An 18,289-nucleotide genomic window follows, 5' to 3' on the forward strand; every position below is an offset into this window, starting at 1 on the left:
TCCACCTGTCACTCAAGTGACCACGCCCTTAATTATGCAGAACTTTAAGGCTTAATATAATTTAAACGGATGAGTTATAAAAAAATTCACCCCCCTCACAGTTGTCACGAAGGGCAAAATTAGCTATATAGATCAAAATGTTTTTTTGTACCAGGCTGTAAACATGTTTTTTTCTGCTGTAAAGTTGGGCATTTTAACATGGAGAGTCAATGTGATTGACTCCCTTTTGGAGCCAGCCTCCAGCGGCCAGTCGATGAATTGCAGTTTTAGTCACTTCCGTGTTGGTTTCACGAGAGGGAGCGGGAGGTTGCCGCTTGGGTTTGAGTCGTTCGTTCATCACGTGACAGCCTCATAAGCTAAACCTATGCAGTCAGAGCTGGAAAGAGAATTGATCAGTTCATCTCCCGAGTCGTTCTTTTGTCATGTGAAAAAAAACGGGAATTAATTTATATATACAATATGATTTAAACTTCGTAATTAATTATTCATCAGACTCAAATTAACAAATACTCATCACTGGTCTATTTTATATTTACATCATATTTAGTATAATTAATTTGAATGTTCAATCTAAACATTCTAATGTGAATAAAGGCAGCCTAGAAAAATGTTACATTTTAAAATTTCTATGTGATTAATTAATAATATTAATTAATAATTAATGATATAGTGCTGCTCACTAATATTGGCACCCTTGGTAAATATGAGCAAAGGCGACTGTGAAAATAAATCTGCATCATTCATCTTTTTGATCTTTCATTCAAAAAATTCACAAAATCCTAAACGTTCATTGAAGTAAAACAATTTAAAGTGGGGGGAAACTCACGTTATGAAATAAATGTTTTTGTCCAATGCATGTTAGCTACCATTATTGGCACCCCTAGACATTCTTATGAGTAAAATATCTCTGAAGTATATTCCTATTCATATTTAAATTTAGCAGCACACCAGGGTGACTAGGAACATGAAATTATCCAGCCGTGGCTTCCTGTTCCACAGGATTATAAATATGAGGAACACAAAGGCCAAATTCCCTTAATCATCCATCACAAGGAGTAAAACCTAAAAATATAGTTCTGATGTGCAGAACAAGATTGTTGAGCTTCACAAAATGGCTGTAAGAAAATGGCTAAATTTCCCATTTTCACAATCAGGGCAATAATTAAGAGGCTCCAATCAACTAAAGATGCTACAAATCTGCCTGGAAGAGGACGTGTCTATATCATCCTGATGCACGCTGAGGAGGAGAGTTTGAGTGGCTAAAGACAAGGATCACAGCTGGAGGATTGCAGGAATGAGTAGAGTCTCGGGGTCAGAAAGTCTAAAAAATATATATCAAACAGCCCCTACATCACCACACGTTGTTCAAATGGGTTTCAAGAAAAAAAACTCCTGGCTCATCCAAAAACAAACTCCAGCATATTCAGTGTTCAGACAGGACTTGAACTTCAAATGGGACTGACTTCTATGGTCAGATGAAACTTAAAAAAAAAAAAAAAAAATAAATAAAAAGAGCTATTTGGCAGCAAACCCACCAGATGGGTTTGGTGCAAACAGGGATAAAAAGTAGCCCATGTCCACATTTAAATATACTGCTGGATGTATAATGTTGTGAGCCTGCTTTTCTGATGGAGGTCCTGGACATCTTGTTCAGATACATGGCATCATGGATTCAATCAAATGCCAACAGATAAAAAATCTAAACCTGGCTGCCTCTGTTAGAAATCTTATAATGGACCATGTTTGGATCTTCCATCAAGACACTGATCCAAAACAAATAACAAAATCAACACAAAAATGTGTCACTGAGCACAAAATGAAGCTTCTGCCATGGCTGTCTCAGGTCCCTGACCTGAACCCTGTAGAAAATGAGAGGAGTGAACTGAAAAAGCAGCACCAACATGGAGCTGGTATTCTGAGGGATCTGGAGTGATTCTGGATGAAGGAATGGTCTCTGATAGCATGCTCGATTCTTAAAAAAAAAAAACACCCACTAGCTTTTCTATTCTATTTGTTCTTTTTATTTATATATAATATATATATATATATATATATATAAATAATAAAAAAATAAACTTGCTACGTGTACCGCATTAAGCTAACTGAGACTTGTCATTGCACTTTCATTTCATTGCTCTTTTATTGATTTTGATTGCTTCCATTGTTCTCATTTGTACGTCACTTTGGATAAAAGCATCTGCTAAATTACTAAAACGTAAAATGATTAAAAACTGAAGTTGTTATTTTTTTTAAATGCAATTTAAAACTGTTTTATATACAGAAAGTTGTTCTTTAACAAAGAAGCACTGAAACCATTCTGGATGTTTACATTTATTTTAACAGTTAAACATACAAAATAGATATTCGTACAAAGACATGAGAGGTTTTGCTAATCACAGAGCACCAGTTAAGGCCTTTTAAAGGAAAGTGCCATTGTTTGAGAATATTCTACTGAATTACTGCTTGCCATTGCCATTGATAGGAAGTTTCTTGAAGTTTTCACACTCCAAGAGGGCTTTGATTTTGGGCCGGGCAGCAATCTTATCCACATAGCCCTTGAGAGCTGGCAAGGAGTCCAGAGAGGCAGAATAAAGCACTTTATGATTCAACAGAAGGTCAAACAGGTTGTAGTCCGCAAATGAGATCTGTGAGGAGATTTGAAACATGAGTGACAGTCAGAATTCAGCATGTACTATATTACACTTATAAACACTTCTGGTGTTTGTGCTGGATTTCTCACCTGATCGCCAACTAGGAATCCAGATTTGCTTTTGGACAGAATAGATTCAAATGGTTTGAGGTGGTTGGGCAGATCTTTGCAGTACGCTTCCTTACCAGTCTCCTACAGATGGGGACACAATAAAATAGAAAATAATGAACTAATTTCTTAGGTAATATCATATGATGTTTACTGTGCATTTGCCCTAAAATGGCTCTAAAGGGCGGCCATTTTTTTCCCCCAGTGTCTAAATGTCTGGTGTGTATGTATGTGTGTGTATATATATATATATATATATATATAAAAACATAAAATGTTTGAAAAGTAATATTTTATAATTACATTAAATAATATATAGTATAAAGTGTATTATATTATTTTTTATCTCAAATTAAATATAAATAAAAAAAGTAAAAATTAAATGGAAAAAAAGAAAAGCAAAAGAAACCGGAATGAATTTCTATATAAAATATGATTTAAACTTTAATTACTTCTCATACTCAGACTAGATTTACAGTCACATCACTACTCACATATTCTTGGTAGATCATCTTGATGTATTTTAGGCGAAAATCTTCAACTGCATCGTTCATCATGTCAATAAGAGAAGCCTCACAGTCGTTTTTTCCATATGCACCTAAACGTGTAAAAGAACAGTTTGTGGTAGTTTGGTATATACTGTATATTGCATAATGATAATAAAAGAAAGTATGCATTATGCAACAAGGAAGATTTTAAACAGTAGTATGCTGAACTGATGCCACATGACATTGCATGTTTAATTCAGTGTATGACATCCAGTTATTGCAAAGAAATGTTTAATATGCAAATAAAACTGCATACATTTTTTTAATAAAAAAAAATGCATGCATTTAAATATTATAAATATCAAATTAATAAAAGTAGGTTAAAAAAAATATGGAAAAAATCTATGGAAATTAATATATATATATATATAAAACTTAATATTTATAAATCTCTCTCTGTCTATAATTTATACTTTTGTACACTTCAATACTTTGCATTACTTTTAAACTTAATAGGAATAGATTCTTAGATTTTTTTCTAAATTTTTAAAGTCTAGTTTTCGCCAAAACCTTTATAATTGGTTTACAAATTTTATTTAAATAAGTAATTTTTTATTTTTTTTCTAAAGTGTTCCAAAGTTAAGATTAAAAAAACATGTTTTTTTTCATGGGGTTAAACCAAGCACAATGTAATGAAACATGTTTCAGGGATAAAGGATTTTGACAAAAAGAACATGTTTGTGGATCTTCTAATATTAAAAACTTGTTGGTCATCCTGGAACGGGAACGAGCAATCTGGTCCCACTGACTTGAAACATGATAAAAACTTCTCCCAACAATGGGACTATATTGGGATTTCATGGAGCATTATAAAACAAACTTAAGTATGCTTGATTTTATTCTAATGCATTAAAATGGTGATAGTTACCATGTTTGCGACCCACATGCCTTAAAATGGCATTGGACTGAAACAGGACCAGGTCACCATCTTCAAATTTAGGCAACTGTCCAAAGAGCTAAAACAAATCAAGAAACAAGTTACAGAAGGAATAGGCTACAGCTTGAACAACATTAAACCATGCATAGATTTATGTTTTCTAAAAATTTAAATAATAAAAACTGGAAAAGGTAATTCTGTAACTCACACAGCTGCCTTTCTTATCACCCTTCATCCAATCATCTATGGACACCAGGTTCTCCTTAAACTGCTGCTCATTGTCCGCCAGAATCATCTTCAAGGCACCACATCTGCCTGTGAGATGCACATGACACAGTCAACAGCATTCTACAATCCTCTTAAGTGTGCTTTCACATGCATTAAAGACATGTGATTAGACAAGTCTGCAAACACTTAAGTTACGGCCAACAAAGGAATTTTTTTTCCTCCAGTGTGTGTGGGCTGGGGTTCACAGCCATTCCTCCCAATCTAGGGCAACGGCCTCCAGACAAATGTCACATTTTGATTGGACAACCAAAAGCTGGCTGGCTTGAGAGAACATGCAGGCTGCCAAAGATTAGCAGTGGAGCGAAGAATATTTAATTTTATTCTCTGAACAGAGAGGTTACATAATACATAGACATTAAAGTGCACCATCCAAACTTAAATTTTTATAATTCATGAATGAAAACATTTTGTAACATGATTTTGATGTACCATTCCCATTGTAATGCAATGTCTGAATTTAAAATTGGTTTCAAAGGATGAATTTTGAGATTTAAGATTCAGCTGATATATAATTTCTTATGATTTCTAAAGCATGATAGAGAAAAAGGCAACTAAAAAGACTTTCTGTGACAAAGGTCAGAACTCCTGTTATGATGTAGATTTTTCAGGTGCACTCGTCATAAATTAATCCATTACTTTTCCTACATAATTTAACTAAAAAAGTGGAAAAATATCTATTAAGGAGTCTTGGACCTTTCCAACGATATATAGTTTGTCATGATTAGATTAGGATTTAATTGTAAAATAGTGAAGTAAACTTAGGCGTCCCACAGAGGGGACGGGTGACAGTTAAGAGGTTAAATATTACACCAAACTACGCAAAACTCGTGGTTTTGATGCGCAAAAATGGACTTTGGTTTGTCTGTGCTATGCGCGTTTTTTGCGTGCATATGATCTGCATCTACACCACAACCCTAACCATCGCGTAGCACAGACACTCCAAAGTCCATTTTTGCATATCAATACCACGAGTTTTCGTTTTTATTTGGCATACTATTAATAGGCAGTGTCATGAGATCGGGTTATATAAATTATGCAAATATTTCAAATCTTGTTAAAGTCGCATGCAAATTCAACCAATAACTTAAATATGATTCTTTTTTAATAGTTGCATATGGCTCATACTGCATGCATCTTGCACATTTGTTTGCAGCTCCGTTGCATAATACTGCCTCAACTGAACCACTTCACGAAATCATTTTCTGAGCGGTTAGACACGCATGTGACAATATTATAGAATCAGCCTTTCATACAAACCTTTGACTGGAAAGTACGTGAGTGTGTAGGGAGCCACTGTAAAAAATAAAAATAAAAAAACAGTAAAACAGGAAAACAGTTAAGAGAGGAACTGCACAACACATGAACAAGAAAGCAGCCTAAAAGGAAGGAAGTAAATCAAGGCTATTGCGGCGATTGTAAAGGCAGATTTGCACGCTAGCTACATTTTGTTTACTAGATTGCATACAAGTAAAGTTCTTCACGCACACCCTCTAGAGCTTTTGAGCATTACATAACACATGCTTTCATTTATGCACAGTGACGTACTTCGAAATAGTCATGCAAGATCATGCAAAACGTTATAAATAATGATAACAAACTGCAGTTTTAAAACTTATGTCGATCGGTTTGGATATGCGTGCATTGAACGGACTCGAACAGATCCATTTAAATAGCTTAATCTATGTATATCTTCAGACTAACGTGCAACGACGCCGTGAATAATTTGATATAGCAGCGCTACAAGCAATACATCCGACATAATCTAAAGCACGATCATACGTACTAAGCTGTAGACAGTCAAAAGGTACTTACTCGTGTAGAATAGAGTGGGTAGTGAAGGCTGAGTGTTACAGACGATGCGCGAGCTGCTCCAGAGTCCTGAAGTGCAATGCAGAGAAATTTGCTCGAAGCTCCATTTATAAGCCTTTATTTTTGATGAGTCATGCACGCGCCCTCATAGCACGCAAAGCGCGTAGCTCCAACCACTGCTGCATTCAGAAATTCATGATGACATGACAGCACTCATAAAAACGCATGATTGACTGCCTCTGGGTCATTTGTGATGTTATAGTAGGCTACATGCAACTTTAAAAATAATTTTGATGCTGTTTAAATAAGAGCAAACATTTAGAAATATGTTTCTGTTAAGCAAGCATTCGAACTTATAACTTTTTATAAAAACTTTTTATAACACCTAAAAGTAAAGGTAGAAATGAAGCGAAAGTTAGTCATTGAGGGACTAAAGCTTACATGATGTCAACTGAAAAAGAGAGAGAGAGAAAAAATGAAAGGCAGCTCAGTTCAGTTCAGATAAGGTTGTTTTTATGTCATATTTGCCAAGTATTTATGATTGCATTGGTCTGGTACAGAGTCTCTTCCATTTCAGACAGCTGGCCAAACAGCTGTTTAACTAACACACACAGAGAGACAGAGAGAGAGAGAGAGAGAGAGAGAGAGAGAGACAGACACAGAGATGCAGGAAAAGAGAGGAAATAGAGAGAGAGATACCTCATTTTATTACTTACACTGCAGTAACTATCAGTGCATATTTGTTTATCTCAGAGGAGCTTGTTACTCAGTCCACCTAACAGCTTTTAGCACTGGAGATTACTTACTGTAACCAACCAGATATAAACAAACATCTGGTTTGACTCAGTCTACAGAGTTCATTCAGTCTGATGAGTCAAATATACAGTGGTGGCCAAAATTATTAGAATACTAGTATTTTCACCAGCTAAAAATTAAACGTCAATTATAGCGTGGAGGGTATGGAAGCAGAATAATGACAATAGTTTTTGAAACATAAAGCATGCTGAATTCCACAAATCGAAAAAAAAAAAAGATGCATTGCAATTAACAGTGCTTGCATTTTAATGCCTTGTATTTCCAGGGCTTGCATTTTTAGGTCCTGAAATTTAACATAGTTGTTTATTTAAGCTGTGAATATTTCAGTTCAAAATATTTCACAGACATTTTCATAATTAAAAATTCAATAATTCATATTCACCTTCCAGAATTCACTTCCAAAATATTCAATCTGTTTAAAAATACGATGTATAATATTCGACAGGCAAATTTCAGTCATTTGATTTCACTTTCCAAATTTGCTGCCACAAATTTAGTGGTTAAAATTCGGCAGAAAATTCAGCATTGCACATCCGGGAACCGCAGGAATAGCAGTAGAGCACCGATGCATGATCTCCAGCTGCTGTCAGCCGCTCACCAGCAGGTGGCGCAAGCGGCTGTTGATGAAGGCCATATGTGGATTAAATCACTCATTTACAAAAACTGATTTGCAGAAATGGAACTAGCAGAAGTTTTGATTACCGGGGCCAGCATAAACATGTGGAAACGCTGATTGTGTGTATGTTTAATTCAACATTTTCGCTGTTTCCCGTAGCCTACATATAAGCAGCTTTCTCTACCACAAAGGAGATTATAATGCTCTTTTACCCAACGCTGAAGTACAGAACTAACATTACATCTGGGGAAGACATGTATTGCTTTCGGTTGCTTATTTCTGTAACTTTGTATCATCTGTACTTCAGCGTTGGGTAAAAGAGCATTACACATTCTTATCAATTCTATCACATTATTTTGACATTAAGTTTTGGGCGGGTTTTTGTGAGTTTTTGGCATAGGTTTTTGGGCTGGAAATCGTCCATCCAATCTGGCAACACTATTAGAAAGTCCGGAGACTGCTATATGGAGGAGAAACTTTTTGGTGTCTGTCGGGGGTTTCCCGGAGCTGTATTTTTAAAGTTTTTTGCTAATATGACAGTTTACTTAACAGCAAAAACCAAAGATTTTAGAGCTCTCGCGCTATAGCCTAATACTTTGAGTAGACTGACAGGACAGCTGATTTGGTGGTTGCCTAGCAACATAAAAAACCGCAGTGCACTGCTCTTTTTTTAAAAGTGACCAAAAAGGCAGTGTGGTGCGCCTCGTGTTTTTAGAACTAAAACTGTGATCGGGGGCCTTCTGGCATGATGGCGCAGTCGATTGGTCTAACCACAGTCTATGGGTCTAATGCTGCGTTCACGCCATATCGTAATTACCGTAATTACCAGATTCCAACTTGTAAAAAGTGTTCACGTCCTCGCAGAACTCGTAATTACAACTTGTGAACTGGGACTTTTCTGAGAGCTACGACTTGTACCACGTGACAGCTGTACCACCTGACCACCACAGGCTCTGTTTAGGCGTTGATAGTGTTGCCATAGAAAAGCAAAATTCCAAGTCAGAGGAGGTGAACAGCTCCAAAGGCTGACCTAATGACATCATTGTCACATGGCATCATTATCACATCTAAATCTAAATGCTGTTGCAGTACCAAGTGAAACGCATTATGGGTAGTGTAGTTCAGAGAAATGTTGTTTGTGTGACCCGTGCTCTTGCTGTGCTGTGTAGTTCAGAAAACGGAGAAAGAACGTTTATATTCTGCTTTTATTTCAGTTCATTCAGGTCAGTCCACCTAGGAGTTTTGTGCACTGTAACTCTGACAACTTTTATTTGCATGAGAGAGTAAAATGGCATGCATCGTCTAACTTTGTCCGTCTCATCATTGCACGTACATGAATTAACGAGCTGCGTATTGCTGCCGCTGGGACTGATGAAGTGGAGAAAGTAACAGCAGTTTTCAAATGACTAAATTATAATATTTGCTCAGGTGGGTGCTGGGGTCTTATCTATCGGATTGCAAAGTATATCCATTTTGTTAATTAACATTACACATAGTACATGACATGTCTATTTAGAGTTAAGCCGGTCGGCGTGGTAACCAAGGCTCACATAGTCATAGGCCACTATTGTTAAGCTGGTCGGCATGGTAGCCCAGGCACACATAGCCATAGGCCACTATTGTTAAGCTGGTCGGCATGGTAGCCCAGGCACACATAGCCATAGGCCACTAGCGTTAAACTGGTAGGCGTGGTAGCCCAGGCACACATAGATAGTAATACATGCGGTTCACATGGCTTTTCGGAGCAGCAGCAGTACATATGTCTTGGTGATAGATCTGCTTGTTGGGGGGTGTTTTATTCTTTTGTTCTTTTGACTTGTATTGTCCCTTCTATGTCTCCTGCTTTGTGGGTTTTTTTTTTTTTTTTTCATGTATGTTGTATTTGCAGCAGCAGTATTTCTTACATGCTCCCAGGAGCATGTTGTGGATCTATTGGCAGTAGCAAGTCTCTGTACTTGCTCTGCCACAGCAGCAGCATAGCAGATCTATTCCGCCAAGACCTAATTAACATTGTCTTGTACATTACCATGCCAATCCCTCCTAGAGTTGTCATGACAGAAATGCAGAGTTCTGGCATGAAACTCTAGATGGCGCAGTCCGATAGGTCTAACTCAATCTGAACTAATGACATCATTATCACATGGCACAGCTGATTGGTTCTGTCCTGTATGATTATAGTGACCAAAATGATCACGGTTATCAATATTATCACGGTATTGTTAAAATGTGCTGGAGATGTTCAAAAAGTATGACACATAAATCACTTCACCAAGTTTTATATTTAAAAATCAACAAACAATATATAAAATGACTTTTTGTTTGCATAATCACTAAAACAATAACATTACCAATGATTTTAAATGACAACTTGACTGACAACAGTTTAATAGAATGTTCAAATATCTAATGTAAATATTCAAATAAAGCTTTGAAAAAGTTTCATAAAAAGGTAAACCTCACATTTCAGCCTTTAAATAAAGGAAAGGATTAAGTCAAAATGATAATTGATTAATAAATGATTATATGTATTTTATCTGCTCCATAAATAATTCTAAAAATAACTTATTTGAATTGTTAAAATGTGTAGAATCCACATAAGCTTGTTTTTCATCAACCGATCAAAATTTACAGTAGGTCATGCAAATTCGGTCCATTTTTGGCCAGACAGAATTTGCACACAGGCTGAATGTAAATATAAGTCTCTGTAAATCCACTTGCTGACAGCAGGTAGCGCTTATGGAAAAGCTGAATTACAGCTGGTTGCCGTAAACTCCGTGAACAAAGCAGTATTGCGATTAAGAACACATCGCGAAGATGAAAACAAAATGCCATCTACATGGAGCGAAGATGAAACCAAAATGCCATCAAATCGTTTCTGAAGACAGTCAAAACCTTCAGAGGTACATTCATATAATTAATTAATTCATATATTCATTTGTATAATTCCCTTAGCACTCTTTTAAAACCTCTCAGCTTTTCCGACCTATTTTCACTCAAAACTAAATACTCTGCATGCTGTGCGAACGTGAGACTGTTACTTAAAACTGTGCTGGACAGTATTTATTTATTCTGAGTTGTTCAAATACGTTAAAATATGTTCGAAATATGTTCGAAATATGTTCGAATATGGTTTTAATTATAATTAAAATATGAAACGGTAATACTAACCGTACTAACGGTAATACTAATTTTATCATGATTTATCGTCAAACCGGTAATCGTTACATCCCTAATTGGTAGCCAATGAGCTCTCTGCTCAACATTCAAATATATGACTAGTGCCTTGCTGTAGCAGTTCGCAGCTGGCTTCAGAAACCCTCCACCTTCCCCAGCTCCACTTGTATAGATCTGCTACGAGGTGATTCATTTATGCTATAGGACAGGGGTTATTTCATGTATGTTACTTCTGCAGCAGCAGTATTTCTTACATGCTCACAGCTGCATGTTGTATTGGCAGTAGCAAGTCTTGGTTCTTGCTCTGCCACAGCAGCAGCAGCGTTGTCATGACAGAACTGAAGTTTAAAGAGAGGGACCAACATGCATATAGCAGTCTGACAACATTTCTGGCCTCATGCGCAAATGTCTGCACACCTCCTTTTGCCAATCGGTTGTTGTGCATTTGCAGTTGTTTCATAGGAACTGGTTCATCCTGTTCAGCTCTCGTTGTAGGTGAATGCAGTGAACTCTGTAAAAGTGCAAAATCACCATTATACACCTGTTTTACAGCCTACAGTATAAACTATATAAGAAACACACAATCTAAACATTTACAGACTTGAAATACTATCACATGTTATGTTTGGATAAAGGCCTTCAAGTTGATCCATGTAACTCTTTAAGATGGAAAAAGTGTCCAGACATGATTATTTAGGAAATGCTGCTGCAGCAGATTGTGTGCATGAAATCTCTGGATGAGAAGACACCATTAAATGTTGCTTTAATTGGAATGAAATGCATTAGTGAAAGTGTGTGTATATTCTGTCGCACTGTGGAGCTTCTGTCACTAAAACAAATTCCTTGTATGTGTAAACATACCTGGCAATAAAGCTCATTCTGATTCTGATTCTGATGTTTTGGTTTGGGTTGCATGCACTCATAATTTTAAATTGAAACATGCACCTTTTAAATTCACCTAAGAGCCGACCAGAACTCATCCGCAGGATGTTCCTGGAGATATTATCTTTTCCTGACTCTGTAGTGAGGTATGTCGCTGGCCAGTGATCAAGGTGGTTGTGCAACAGCATTTTACTGATGAGAATTAGCTCATTTAGTATTTGGACAGAGAAGTGCAATAAAAAGTTTAATATTTACCATAATATTGTGTGTGATATTTTTAGCTAGTCCTGTGGAATTTTAAATTGATTTTTAAAAAAGGCAATTCAACGTTTTATGTTACAATTCTGACTTTTTTTTTTCTTAGCAATTTTGGGTTTATTTCTTACAACTCAAACTTTTTCTGTAAGTTCTAAGAAATAGACAGAATTGTAAGATATAAACCTGCAAATCTGAGAATAAAAGTCAGAATTGTGAGATGAGAAAAAAAAAAAAAACTGAATCGTGAGATGTAATCTCAGAATGAGGACAAAAAGGGCAATTCTGAAAGTAGTCCAAATTGTGAAAAAAAGTTTGAATTACCATTTTATTTTATTTCATTTCATTTCATTTCTTCTAAAGCAGGGATAGGCATTATCGGTCCTGGAGTGCCAATGTCCTGCAAAGTTTAGCTCCAACCCTGAAAAAAAACCTCACCTGCCTGTAGCCCTAGTAATTCTGAAGACCTTGATTAGCTGGTTCAGGTGTGTTTGATTAGGGTTGGAGCTAAACTTTGCAGGACAGCGGCACTCCAGGACCGACGTTGCCTACCCCTGTTCTAAAGTAACAGGTATATTTGCGAGATGTAAACTCGGATTTGTGAGGGGAAAAAAGGTCAGAATTATGAGGGGGTTTTCTTCTTAGAATTGTGAGTTTACATTGTGCTATATGTCTTGCAAGCTTATATCTCATGTGTCTGAGTTTACATCTCAAAATTCTTTTTAAATTTTTTTTTTCAGAATTGTGAAGAAAGTAGCCAAAATTGTGTTAAAATATGTAATTTTATTTTATTTTCTATGGCAGAACTAGGCGTCCATAGGGTTTAATATAATTATAGAAAATATTTTTTTTGCAGTCTATGATACTGGTGAACAACCAACTGCAACCAACTTTTTAGCAATAGAAAAAAAAAAAAATTGAAAAGAAAAGCAAAGACAGTTCAGGTCAAGTGAGGTGGTTTATTGTCATACTCACCTACATTGCGGGCCAAGTTGAATTGTATTGGTCTGGAACAGAGTCAAGTCTCCCTCTTCCAGTTTAGCTGGCCAAAAATCTGTTTAAAGACATACACAGACACAGAAGCAGGAAGGAACAGTAAGAGAAAGAGCAGGACAGGTGACAAATGAACACATATTTAGTATTAGGTACTGTTTTAGGAATTAAGAATCTATTAAAAATGCATATCTGACCAATGGTGATTATTCCGGGCGATGATGATCAGTGCTGGACCTGAGATGCATGGGGGAAAAAATGAAATGCTAAGCATTTCCCAGGGCTTTCAAGCACAAACTGCACCATTTATTTAAAATAAACCTTTTTTTTATAAATATATTTCCTCATGCACATTCCAGATAAACTAATAAGATCTGTGTGGCAGTTAAAGCATTCATGCTTGGCTTTTCCTATAATGATTTCTTAATCTCTGAGGAGTGTGTTGTTCCTCTCACCCGGGTAACAGCCCAAGAGACTGCTAGCTAACACAGCATAAACAAACAAGGAGTACTGTTACTGTAATCGTAAACTGAAGGAGCCAAATAAGTTTTAGAAGTGATATTCTGCAAGCCTGGCATGTCAAATATATGTGCTTGCAATGTCCTTTTTGCATTTTATAACTCAAGGAGCAGTAGTAAATGTATATTTATGGTGAAATTCTAATTTGTTTTCTAGGCCTCAGTTAGGGAGAACTTGTGGGTGCTATGCAAATGCTGCCCTATTTGCTGGCCTTAATCATTTTCAAACCTATTGCTCTGTTCACTGTGACTTGCATGTTTCGACAGTGAAAGGACAGACCAATGCAAACAATTCTATCTCTACGTAAATCGTAGGGCATGTTTGTCACACTTGAGACACAGGCCCCTCCTGCCCTCCGTCAGTCTTTGTGACTTTATTTGCAGTGATTAAGGCGAGACACTGCAGGTGAATAGGGTAAAGAAATTAACTAATAGTTATCGCCTTACTTACCTAGTTGATTGATTACATTGATATTTGCAAACATTTTTTGTATTACAAGTTTTCTAAAATGTTAGGTTTAAATATGCAAATGAGGCATTATTTAATGAAATATGCACTAATTTGCATACATTTCTAGTACAAAAATCTAAATGAAGTCAGTTTCATAATTCTTGTTTAATTAGTTTTTGACATATTACAGTCAAAAGTTTTTACAGAGGGAATTTTGGGTATCTCATTTTGTCACTCCATAATTCAGAAAATACTTAGAACAGACAGAAAACACTATATTTTGACAATTTTGGGGGGATTAAAATGTTGTATATAATCAAGCAAATTGTATATATGAACAAATCCCTCTGTAAAAACCTTCAGGATATAGACAGGAATAAAAATGTAAAGTTTGGTGTGTGTAAGTGCTACTGAAGTGGAGATTTATGGCTCAGTGTAGGAGAAAAAACTCATTTTGAGAAAACGGCCTTTAAAAATATGTGTTGTAATTGAAATATATTGACACAAATAGATAAAGTGCTATAGAAGAAACACTTAACAGTGTCTTTTGGATGTTTTGGTTCTACTAGTCTGAAAAAACACTTCATGAAAAACCAAAAAGCCCAAAATCTCAAAATTGACAGGTGCATAAAAATAAAAATAAAAACAGTGTTTTTGCCTGCAGTGTCTCCCCTTAATCAAGAACTGGTTCTTCCTACCACCTGAAGAGCTGTGTCACCATAAACAGATTCAATTCTGTAGCAAACATACTGCTGTAAGTGTACTTGAACTTAGCAGCTGATTTGTCCTGAAATGACCGTCATTTATCAATGCATAAACACTGAAAAGTGCTCTGCTCCCCTGCTGATGTAAGTTACTAAATCTAGTTCTTTATTTACAGGTTCTTATTTAAGGCATTGGCAGTGTAAAGTTAATAAGATTCAACAACAGGACAGACGTTTAGCCTATCAAAACTGTAACGGGGCTGACGAGACGCGAGACGTGCGGATCCAAGTGCAAGCTTTTATTTATAGGCATGGTCATAAATACAGGCAGGGTCGAGCAATGGCAAACAGGTATGGTCTGCGGTCGATGATCTGCGAACAGTATCCAGTGGGCAAGGCAGAGAGATAATCCAGGGAACACGGGCTAGAATCCAATAGGGGTGCAAACAGTGTCCAAACTGCAAGGCAAGGGTTAATCCAGGGAACACGGGCTAGAACAAACACGGGAAAACACAATCCAAAACAGGCAGGGGAAAACTAGGAAAACTAACAGGGGCTCTGTAGAGTTTCTACGGCTAGGGGAGCGGTAAACGCATAGAAACATAAAAAATGGATGATGAAAGTGATCTAACCATCTTCTAAAGTAGCAACTCTTTCAAAATAAATCACCTGGTAAAAATAAAAAAATGCATAGTGGTTCAATCTGCAATTCTAAAACCCAAATTTAGAGAAAATTTGATGGCTGGACTGTCATCTTTGAGGGATTTATTTTTTAGGTGCTGAATCTCTATACTGCAGTGTAGTTCATTTAGATGCCTTTACATAAACCAATGTCAAATACTTTTGACTCTAACAACCTATATTATTAACAATATTTTATTATCCTAATATATTATGCTAATGCTAATGTATTAATGTGATATTAAAAGAAACAAATACTTTCATGATTTATGCATATTGAAATTCTTTATCTAAACATAGGTTATGTCTAATAAACTGCTGATATATATTTAATATAAAATTTGAATATTTTTTTTTTTCAGAGAATGTACCCAAAGGCCATGCAGATTACAGCAAGGAAAAGGATGTCAACAGATGACGAAGGGGAAACCAGTGCCACCGTGAACACCCCATGTGGTCTTTCAGGAAAACAAGCAAAACTTGATGTAGCAGGAAAGTGAATTCCCTGATATTTGACTTCATAATTGAAAATGTGCAACCCTTCTCATTAGTGGAGAATGCTTCCTTCTGCAATCTTATACAGGGAATTAGTGGAGGAAAAACACCTATGTGCAGAAAAACTTTGATGCAGTGGATTTAAGAAATCATTTCAAAGTATGAAGACATCTCTGGTTGAAAAGCTTCAAAGCATCGAAACAGTGTGTACCACAGCAGATATATGGACTTCTCATCATAGAAGTTATCTTGGGATGACCTGTCATTGGGTCGAAAAGGAAACACTGGAGAGGAAATCAGCTGCCTTGGCATGCACAAGACTCCGGGGACATCACACCTATGATTTAATTTTTGCAGGAAAAATAAGTGAGATTCATAGTGAATTCAACATCCAGGGTAAGGTCAAAGCCTTCCAAGAATTTGAAAATGTGAATCAAGTAGAACGCACTTTTTGTGATTACACAGACGGTGTGCAGTTTTTAGATATTAGTGCAATTCTTCAGGAAAATTCCCAAGAGCCTAACTTTTTCTTGCCGCCGCATGATCAATGTGCTGCACACACATTAAATCTCATTGCCACACGTGATCTGGAAAAGGCTTCTTCACAAGATGTCTCAAGAAAATTGTAACCCCTTGAAATAATCAATAATTTTTCAAAAATTAAGAAAAGTGTGTGTTTTATGGTTGGTCACAGTTGTGACTGGTATCCCATTATTGATTATTTCAAGGGGTTACTGTGTATACTGAAATTAAATGATTTCTGCAGTCATCAAAATTCTTATATATCAGTTATTAACCCATTTTAAACTGTTTCATCACATATGGTTACTATTATCCATAAAAAACCCTTATATAACACTGAATAGGTATACTAAGAAAATAATGATCCCACCTGTCACTAATGTTGCCATCAACACTCAACAAAACTGAATAATTGTGAATTCATACATTAATACTAGACACCTTAAAAATAACATGTACCAAAAATCTTTGATGCAGCTATCATCATCTCATGGTGCAAACAGGAAATAAACTGCTCTGGTCATGTGACAATTTGCAGTAAACATGTGAAGCTGCACATATTTAATTGAGACCCTTTACTTTTTCCATATTTGCAGAAAATGCTCTAAAACACCGTAACATTTTTAGAGCTTTAGAAATGAAAACCTTCTTTACAGTCACTATTGTGACCAGTTATATTAAATGGGTTAATAAGTTCTAACTATATCTCTATACACTCAGGCTTGGTTCTATAGTTAGATATGTAGTAAGCTGTATTCTAACTATATAACTATATCGTTCTATAAGAAAAAGATGCACTGATGAAAAATGAACATTTTAACATTTCTAGATTGATTCTCATCTTGTCTTGTTCAGTAAAGACTGTCATGTCATGATGATGATACAAATGTATATGTTCATTTCAGCACACGCCCATGCAATCAGGCCAAGAAAAATATATATGCTCATACATGCAAGGCCTCTCCCTTTCTTTCTTGCCTTTTGTCACTGTTAATCACACCACTTGCAGAAAGTATGCTTCAAACACTGACTTCAGATAACAAAATGGCATTCAATACCCAGACTATCATGTTACAGCTCCCAGTTAACACCCTGCTTTCTGGATCCTCATGAAATGTTTAGGTGCAAATTGTTTGGACAGTTTTAAATGAACTGAACTGCATATTTGTGATGCCCAGTCCTGACAATATAGCTCAAACATCAGTTACAGTATATGTCAATGTTATATATTAAGTGGTTAATGTGATGTTTGCATGAATGAATGCGTATCAATAAAATTCAGATAACAGAAGATAGCTATATTTCATGTATATAATTATAATTATACAAGTGATTATAAAGTATGGTGCTGAAGCTTGTAAAGAATCAGCGTCATCTGTAAGTAAGTCCTCCACACCCACACAAACCAAACAAACCTTTACAAGTCTGAGCCTCAAAGTTCACTGAACACATACTCAATAAAATGCCAGTGAAAAGCTTCCAGTGCAAGCATGCTGTGCATTACAGAACTAAACTAGATCAAGACAACAGTCTGTAATAAATACAGAAAATAAGTACTGCTTTTAGACAGTATGCTCTACATAAGAAAAACTGGGGCTAGTTGTCACAATACTACTCCAGTAACGTTTCTATGGAAGCCTGTTTCTGCCACGAGATATATATAAAAAATAATCTTTTTATCTCACAAATCTGAGAAAAAACGTCAGAATTGTTTGATAATAAGTCACCATTACCTTTTTATCTGTTGGCAGAAACAAGCTTCCATACATTTTTCATTCTAGCTGAAGAGAGTTAACTTTAAACTGCCTGACAATTTGTTCCTAAATATCTGATGAGCTTCACAGAAAGGTAAACAAGGGCTGTAACATTAGTCCGGGTATTGAATGGTGGTTTGTAATCTGA

The 18,289-nt window shown here is 36.1% G+C and overlaps 2 protein-coding genes across 2 annotated transcripts in view; both read right to left on the reverse strand.

The window, feature by feature from the left end:
* trpc3 (transient receptor potential cation channel, subfamily C, member 3) overlaps positions 1-18,289 on the reverse strand; it is a 73,852-nt gene that overhangs the window by 953 nt on the left and 54,610 nt on the right. The window lies entirely within an intron of this gene.
* On the reverse strand, positions 2,116-6,415 carry gstp1.2 (glutathione S-transferase pi 1.2). Its single transcript, XM_058797495.1, has 7 exons — positions 6,284-6,415; positions 5,729-5,764; positions 4,392-4,498; positions 4,175-4,262; positions 3,253-3,356; positions 2,741-2,842; positions 2,116-2,645 (listed from the first exon to the last, which is right to left on the reverse strand). Coding segments are annotated over exons 1-7 (627 nt in total). The 5' UTR covers positions 6,285-6,415; the 3' UTR covers positions 2,116-2,456.

Source organism: Onychostoma macrolepis, chromosome 14, assembly GCF_012432095.1.
Source record: "Onychostoma macrolepis isolate SWU-2019 chromosome 14, ASM1243209v1, whole genome shotgun sequence".
NCBI lineage: Eukaryota > Metazoa > Chordata > Actinopteri > Cypriniformes > Cyprinidae > Onychostoma > Onychostoma macrolepis.

Excerpts from the sequence above, each read along its gene's own strand:
- gstp1.2 (XM_058797495.1), bottom strand. Across the intron at positions 3,357-4,174 it reads GCATGTGGGTCGCAAACATG|GTGCATATGGAAAAAACGAC; the intron begins GTAACTATCACC and ends TTACACGTTTAG. Across the intron at positions 2,646-2,740 it reads GATTCCTAGTTGGCGATCAG|ATCTCATTTGCGGACTACAA; the intron begins GTGAGAAATCCA and ends ATCTCCTCACAG.